At 47.8% G+C, this 7,933-nt stretch overlaps 1 protein-coding gene across 1 annotated transcript in view; it reads left to right on the top strand.

Moving 5' to 3' along the window:
- Positions 1-6,647, top strand: part of LOC121684033 (E3 ubiquitin-protein ligase TRIM50-like) — a 13,636-nt gene extending 6,989 nt beyond the window's left edge. Inside the window, exons 4-7 of the mRNA XM_042063957.1 lie at positions 2,296-2,318; positions 2,927-3,057; positions 4,166-4,347; positions 5,716-6,647. Of these exons, the coding sequence (XP_041919891.1) occupies positions 2,296-2,318; positions 2,927-3,057; positions 4,166-4,347; positions 5,716-6,102 (723 nt within the window). The 3' untranslated portion in view covers positions 6,103-6,647. The remainder of the gene's footprint in view (positions 1-2,295; positions 2,319-2,926; positions 3,058-4,165; positions 4,348-5,715) is intronic.
- Positions 6,648-7,933: the final 1,286 nt, after the last annotated feature.

A 7,933-nucleotide genomic window follows, 5' to 3' on the forward strand; every position in this document is an offset into this window, starting at 1 on the left:
ATCTATTGTTAGAGATAGAATTCCATTAGTATCAGTGTAGCAATTTAGACTAATTCCATTAGTATCAGTGTAGCAATTTAGACTGGTAGGAATTCCATTAGTATCAGTGTAGCAATTTAGACTGGTAGGAGTTCCATTAGTATCAGTGTAGCAATTTAGACTAATTCCATTAGTATCAGTGTAGCAATTTAGACTGGTAGGAGTTCCATTAGTATCAGTGTAGCAATTTAGACTGGTAGGAATTCCATTAGTATCAGTGTAGCAATTTAGACTGGTAGGAATTCCATTACTATCAGTGTAGCAATTTAGGGCCTGTCCACACGGAGACGCTTTTTAGGTTAAATGCAGAGGTTTTGCTTCGTCTTGGCCGAGCGTCCAAACGAATCCTGTAAACGCAGTGCCCGAAACCGCACTTTTCTGAAACCTGGTCCCAGAGAGGAGAAATCTGAAACCGTAGCCCGTTTGAGTTCGTTTAGACAGCGAAACCGCACATCCTGCTTGCGTAGCAATGATGTCATCGCCACACCTCAGCTGCCCTGGACTTGCACTTATAGTATTGCCTAACAATACTAGTTTTCATACATGACATTACCTACGATTACACTCCGTTAAGATAAATATCACAACTGATGCTGCGCAGCGCCGATAGTTTATGACTTGGTGGACTGAACACTGTTTTTCCCGGTGTTTTTTTATGCATTCTAGCTACTGTCAGTGACACGAGAGAACTTAAGTTATTAGGAAAGTGCGGTGTAAGTTTAGGCTACATTCATTTGTGCGTAATGCCAGTGTCATTCATTTATTTAACATGTCTTACAACATATATACATGCATTCACAGTCGAGTGAAATCAGATATAAGCATACAAAGAATTAGAACTCACGTTAAGCCAATGGTAGCACACTGAATGCGAATGCACGATTTGATGCAGGCAAAAGTATTGACTGTTACTAACGAAGGTTTTATAGCAATATTATAAATGTGGTGACAGAATAGCCTAGAACTTGGGTAAGCCTTGCTTTAGTAGCCTAATTGCGGTGATAGCCAAAACTAATGTGAATCACGGACTATCCTACAACCAAAGAAAGTAAAGGAGATTAGTAGGCCTACCTGCGTTAGCCAAATAAAGGACGGGACTGCACCCTTCACAAACCGTAAAATAAAGTTTATTAGTTTTACAGTTGGCTACAGTTGACAGTTCACCATCAGTCCACACAAACAATTCTGGTTTCCTTGCACTAGCCATTTCGCCGTAGCCTATTCTGTCTGTTTTTAAAGCGCAAGTTTTGGTGAATTTCTGTAAAGACACAGTGCCACCTATAGGCCTGGGGTATGAAGTAACGTGTTGAGTCGTGTTGAGATGGATCCGTTTGGACGCAAATATTCTTGATACGGTTCCAGGGAAGACGGAGGAAAAAAAGATCGGTTTGGTACGTGTGGACTAGGCCTTAGACTGGTAGCGCCTTATTAAGGCCAATCAGAGCATAGCTTTATGCTTCATTACTATCTTTAGGGCGCATGTGAAACATACACCTACAAAAACACGCTGTTATGCTGCATCCCAGAAAAACTCGGAAGTCGGATATTTCCTAGTTGGAACCTCCCAAAATTGATCCAGACAAACTTGACAAACATTTCCCTCTCGTTTACGTCTTGCTTGCGGTGGAAATTCCCAATTCGTCTGGGATTAGGTGAGGGACCTGTTTCCTGATCTGACAAAGGTTCCCCCAAAGATCCTTGATTACTAGCTCCGCTTTGACCCTCTCTGGTTCCCCTACTGGAAGGACAAGCCCAGTGGAGCTGACCTGAGCCCAGTCGATCTGAAACAGCACAGGCTATCAGCAGCACAGTGCCCTCCTCAGCCCACTGGACCCGAGTCTTTACCAGACCCTTGCCCAGAGCTGAGCAGTGATGTATTGCTGCCCGCTGGGTTGGGGCCAGAGCTTTGGCATCCCAGCCCAATCCGATAAATGAAAACGCTGTTTCATTACGATGCGTACGTGGTTTGATAAATGAAAATGCTGTTTCATTATGATGCACATGTGGTTTGATAAATTAAAATGCTGTTTCATTATGATGCGCACGTGGTTTGATAAATTAAAATGCTGTTTCATTATGATGCACACGTGGTTTGATAATCAAAATGCTGTTTCATTATGATGTGTACGTGGTTTGATAAATGTGTGTGTTGTTTCATTATGATGCGTACGTGGTTTGATAAATGTGTGTGTTGTTTCATTAGGATGCGTACGTGGTTTGATAAATGTGTGTGTTGTTGTTCTCCCCTCTCTGCAGAAGTACGGCTCGATCGCTCCAAGGTGAGTCCCGGTCCGGTGTCGGGATTTAGGGTTCATTAAAGCATAATGGAGTTGGCAGGAGGTGCAGTAGTGTGTGTGTGCGCAGTAGTGTGTGTGGCAGGAGGCACAGTAGTGTGTGTGTGCGCAGTAGTGTGTGTGGCAGGAGGCGCAGTAGTGTGTGTGGATATTCAAGGCCACTGGCGGAGGGCCACTGCGTCCCCTGTTGCGGACCAGATTAGAAACTGCAGCATGATACGCATTAATATTGCATGTGCTGGGTGGGTGTGCATGTGTGGGTGTGTGTGCATATGTGTACAGTATGTCTTTGTCCTTGTGTGTTTGTGTGTGTGTGTGTGTGTGTGTGTGTGTGTGTGTGTGTGTGTGTGTGTGTGTGTCTGTGTGTGTTCTTGTGTGTGTGTGTGTGTATGTGTATGTACAGTATCTATGCATGTGTGGGTGCATATGTACATGTGTGTGTTTGTCCTTGTATGTTTTGTCCTTGTGTGTTTTATGTGTGTGTGTATATGCATGTGTGTATCGGTTCATGTGTACAGTGTGTAGGTGTGTGCGTGTGTGTGTGTGTGTGTGTGCGTGCGTATGAAACATGCGTGTGTGTCTCCTGTGGGCAGATTTAAAGAGGGCCAACAGCGGCAACAGCGTGAGGAGAGGAGCTACAGCTCCATCAACTTTGACCCCGGCTTCAAGCACAATGACATCAAGATGGCCGTGTGGAAGCGCCTACACAGGAGGGTGCTGCCAGGTAAGGAGCCGAGACTCACCGTGCACACGCTGCAGATATGTCCTGTGTGTGTGTGGGGGGGGGGGGGGGGGGGGGTGCTGCCAGGTAAGGAGCCGAGACTCACCGTGCACACGCTGCAGATATGTCGTGTGTGTGTGTGTGTGGGGGGGGGGGGGGGGATGCTGCCAGGTAAGGAGCCGAGACTCACCGTGCACACGCTGCAGATATGTCGTGTGTGTGTGTGTGTGGGGGGGGGGGTGCTGCCAGGTAAGGAGCCGAGACTCACCGTGCACACGCTGCAGATATGTCGTGTGTGTGTGGGGGGGGGGAGCCGAGACTCACCGTGCACACGCTGCCCTCTGCAGTCATAACTGGACACCACTGTGTGTGTACACACTCAGTATGCATTCAGGCCCGCTGACATGCCCTTGTGTGTATGTACCAGTACGTGTGTGTGTGTGTGTGTCACATGCATTCAGTCCGATGCCTCAGAGCTGGTCTGGACTGCAGACAGTAGCTCCATGGTTCTTAGCAGACGCTTCTGTCCAAATCAATCTGTAATAACAACAATAAACATTATCATTACAAATGAACAGTTCAACAACAATTAACATTATCATTACAAATGAACAGTTCAACAACAATAAACATTATCATTACAAATGAACAGTTCAACAACAACATTATCATTACAAATGAACAGTTCAATCAGTAGTGGGAACGCAATGTGCAATGTGTCCCATAGTCAACACTACTACCATATTAAGCCCTAGGGCATAGTGAACACTATTACCATATTAAGCCCTAGGGCATAGTGAACACTGCTACCATATTAAGCCCTAGGGCATAGTGAACACTGCTACCATATTAAGGTCTCATCTGCGTCTAGGGCATAGTGAACACTACTACCATGTTAAGCCTTAGGGCATAGTGAACATTACTACCATGTTAAGCCTTAGGGCATAGTGAACATTACTACCATATTAAGGTCTCATCTTCATTGTCGCTTGAATGCTATTCCTCATTTTCATATCTTTGGATAAAAGCGTCTTCTAAAAGAAATGTAAACGCATGTTGAACTCTAGAGATAATGGAGAGATAATGGCTCTCTGCCCCCCCCCCCCCCCAGACCCTGCTCCGCTGAAGCTGGACGCCCTGACGGCCCACCCCATGCTGAACCTGAACTCTGACCGGACCCTGGTGGAGTGCAGCGCCCTGCTCAACCGCCTGCCCAACAACCCCGAGCGCTTCAGCTACAGCTACTGCGTGCTGGCCAGCCGCGGATTCTCCTCGGGCAAGCACTACTGGGAGGTGAGTGGGCATTGGGCAAGCACTACTGGGAGGTGAGTGGGCATTGGGCAAGCACTACTGGGAGGTGAGTGGGCAAGCACTACTGGGAGGTGAGTGGGCAAGCACTACTGGGAGGTGAGTGGGCATCGGGCAAGCACTACTGGGAGGTGAGTGGGCAAGCACTACTGGGAGGTGAGTGGGCATTGGGCAAGGAGGTGAGTGGGCATTGGGCAAGCACTACTTGGAGGTGAGTGGGCATTGGGCAAGCGCTACTGGGAGGTGAGTGGGCATCGGGCAAGCACTACTGGGAGGTGAGTGGGCAAGCACTACTTGGAGGTGAGTGGGCATTGGGCAAGCGCTACTGGGAGGTGAGTGGGCATTGGGCAAGGAGGTGAGTGGGCATTGGGCAAGCACTACTTGGAGGTGAGTGGGCATTGGGCAAGCGCTACTGGGAGGTGAATGGGCAAGCACTACTGGGAGGTGAGTGGGCATCGGGCAAGCACTACTGGGAGGTGAGTGAGCAAGCACTACTGGGAGGTGAGTGGGCATCGGGCAAGGAGGTGAGTGGGCATTGGGCAAGCACTACTTGGAGGTGAGTGGGCATTGGGCAAGCACTACTGGGAGGTGAGTGGGCATTGGGCAAGCGCTACTGGGAGGTGAATGGGCAAGCACTACTGGGAGGTGAGTGGGCATTGGGCAAGCACTACTGGGAGGTGAGTGAGCAAGCACTACTGGGAGGTGAGTGGGCATTGGGCAAGCGCTACTGGGAGGTGAGTGGGCATTGGGCAAGCACTACAGGGAGGTGAGTGGGCATTGGGCAAGCACTACTGGGAGTTGAGTGGGCAAGCACTACTGGGAGGTGAGTGGGCATCGGGCAAGCACTACTGGGAGGTGAGTGGGCATTGGGCAAGCACTACTGGGAGGTGAGTGGGCAAGCACTACTGGGAGGTGAGTGGGCAAGCACTACTGGGAGGTGAGTGGGCATCGGGCAAGCACTACTGGGAGGTGAGTGGGCAAGCACTACTGGGAGGTGAGTGGGCAAGCACTACTGGGAGGTGAGTGGGCATCGGGCAAGCACGCATTGGGCAAGCACTACTGGGAGGTGAGTGGGCATTGGGCAAGTGCTACTGGGAGGTGAGTGGGCATTGAGCAAGTGCTACTGGGAGGTGAGTGGGGACGCCGCTGTGGCAGGAAGAGTCCAATTCACCAATTCAACTAAGGAGGGAGTTATAATGCCCATCTTAGTTGTTGTTTATTTATTTATTTTATTTGTTATTATTTTATCCTTATTTTATTATTTATTTATGACTTATTATAACATAATAGTATGATATGGATACTATTATAAGGATGATTGGCATATTCTTGAATATAGCTATTTTCCCCCAGGTGTGTGTAGGCGCCAAGCCCAAGTGGCGTCTGGGCCTGATCAAGGGCACGGCCGGACGCAAGGCCAAGCTGCCCAAGAGCCCTGAGGCGGGCGTGTGGCTCATCGGGTGCCGTGAGGGCCGCGTGTACGAGGCCTTCGCCGCGCCGCGGGTCGTCCTGCCGCTGCCGTCGCCCCTGGAGACAGTGGGTGTGTTCCTGGACTACGAGAAGGGCGAGCTGACCTTCTACGACGCAGGGAGTACCGATGAGCTGCGGCCAGTCTACTCGTTCCAGGCTGAGCTGCAGGGGAAGGTGTACCCGCTGATCGACGTGTGCTGGCACGAACGCGGCGCCAACAAGCACCCCATCAGGCTGCCACAGCCTCCACAGACCCAGCAGCAGGCCTGAGGAACCAGAACCAGAACTTACTCTGAAGAACTGGAATTAGGATTAGGACTAGAACCAGAACCTCCGCTCATAGCCTTCTCCACCAACAGGAAATGGGTCTTTCAGCCGGTTCTGTTAATGATTCTTTAAATCTCAGCCGGTTCTGTTAATGATTCTTTAAATCTAATTAAGCTAATCTAGTGAACCATCTCACTTTTTTTTATCAGTTTTGAGAAGAACTATCGTAATCAATGGTGTGTCATCAACGGAGGCCACTGCACAATGCATAACAGACCTTAGCAGTAGTAGCAAGGCGGCGGACCTTCCTCTCCAAGCTGTAGAATCACACTGTCCCCCCCTGTTTGCTGAGACAGCCATCTTGTGTTTCTATAAGGAAACCCTATTTTTGGTTGAAATGCTCTGAATGGTTCAAAATGTGGAAACAAAACTACAAGAAGAGCCCTACTCTGGAAACAAAACTACAAGAAGAATCCTACTCTGGAAACATAACTACAAGAAGAACCCTACTCTGGAAACAAAACTACAGGGTCATTCCACGTCAATTCAACCAGGGCCCACGCACTTAGGTCTCAAAAAATTCTGAAAAAATTACCAGGTGTACCTATGTTACCCAGGAGACACACTGTAAAATTACTGTTATGTAAGATCAATACTTTCCAAGATACAGCCAGTTTTACAGGGGGAGGAGGGTGTCGATTTTGTTCGGCCTCTTTTTTTGTCAAAGTTCACAAGCCCACAGCGCAAGAACTAAACCATGTAGGAGGCTCAATTTTTGCATGCTGGTACATAAATAGGAATAGTATGTAGCAAAATCGTCACGTTTGGTCTGGATAATCCTGCATGGCCATAGCTGTCCCTCAAAGTTGATACAAATTTTATTGGAGTTTTTGGCTGGGCTCTGTTTAAGCCTTCAGAAGACATATTTGTACTCAACATAGGCTCTTGATTTATTTTCCTTACTGAGATAAGTAGAAACACTCTCACAAAAAACAATGACAGAACAGAAAATAAATTCCTTCAGGGTCTGAACAGCAGACTTTACAAGTCTAAAAAATCGTTTTGGTTCTCATTTTCAGAGCACCCAAACACCTTGTGGGAATATACAAAGATTTTTTTGTGAAACAGAGCCCAGCCAAAAACTCCAATAAAATTTGTATCAACTTTGAGGGACAGCTATGACCATGCAGGATTATCCAGACCAAACGTGACGATTTTGCTACATACTATTCCTATTTATGTACCAGCATGCAAAATTTGAGCCTCCTACATGGTTTAGTTCTTGCTCTGTGGGCTTGTGAACTTTGACAAAAAAAAGAGGCCGAACAAAATCGACACCCCCCTCCCCCTGTAAAACTGGCTGTATCTTGGAAAGTATTGATCTTACATAAGAGTAATTTTACAGTGTGTCTCCTGGGTAACATAGGTACACCTGGTAATTTTTTCAGAATTTTTTGAGACCTAAGTGCGTGGGCCCTGGTTGAACTGACGTGGAATGACCCTACAAGAAGAACCCTACTCTGACAAGCTCAGCTGAAGAAGGAGAAGTTAGCACCCGAGTCCAGACATTCCCTCACAGACACTGGTGTTCTGAGGGCCCAGGCTGTGTGGTCAGGCCAGGCTGGTGTCAGCTTTGCCTGTCTGTCCACTCTCAGGGCAGTTATGATGAGAGAAGAAGAGAGTTGTGCATTCACTGCTGAGGCCTCTCTAGCCTCAAATCATCTCTGTGCTCTTTGCTATATTAATAATACTACAAATGTGGTGTAAGCTGATGATGCGTGAAATGAGTCATTTTACAATAATACTTTAAAGGACATATCACATGAGTGTAATG

The sequence above is a fragment of the Alosa sapidissima genome, chromosome 15 (genome assembly GCF_018492685.1).
Source record: "Alosa sapidissima isolate fAloSap1 chromosome 15, fAloSap1.pri, whole genome shotgun sequence".
In the NCBI taxonomy this organism is placed as follows: domain Eukaryota; kingdom Metazoa; phylum Chordata; class Actinopteri; order Clupeiformes; family Clupeidae; genus Alosa; species Alosa sapidissima.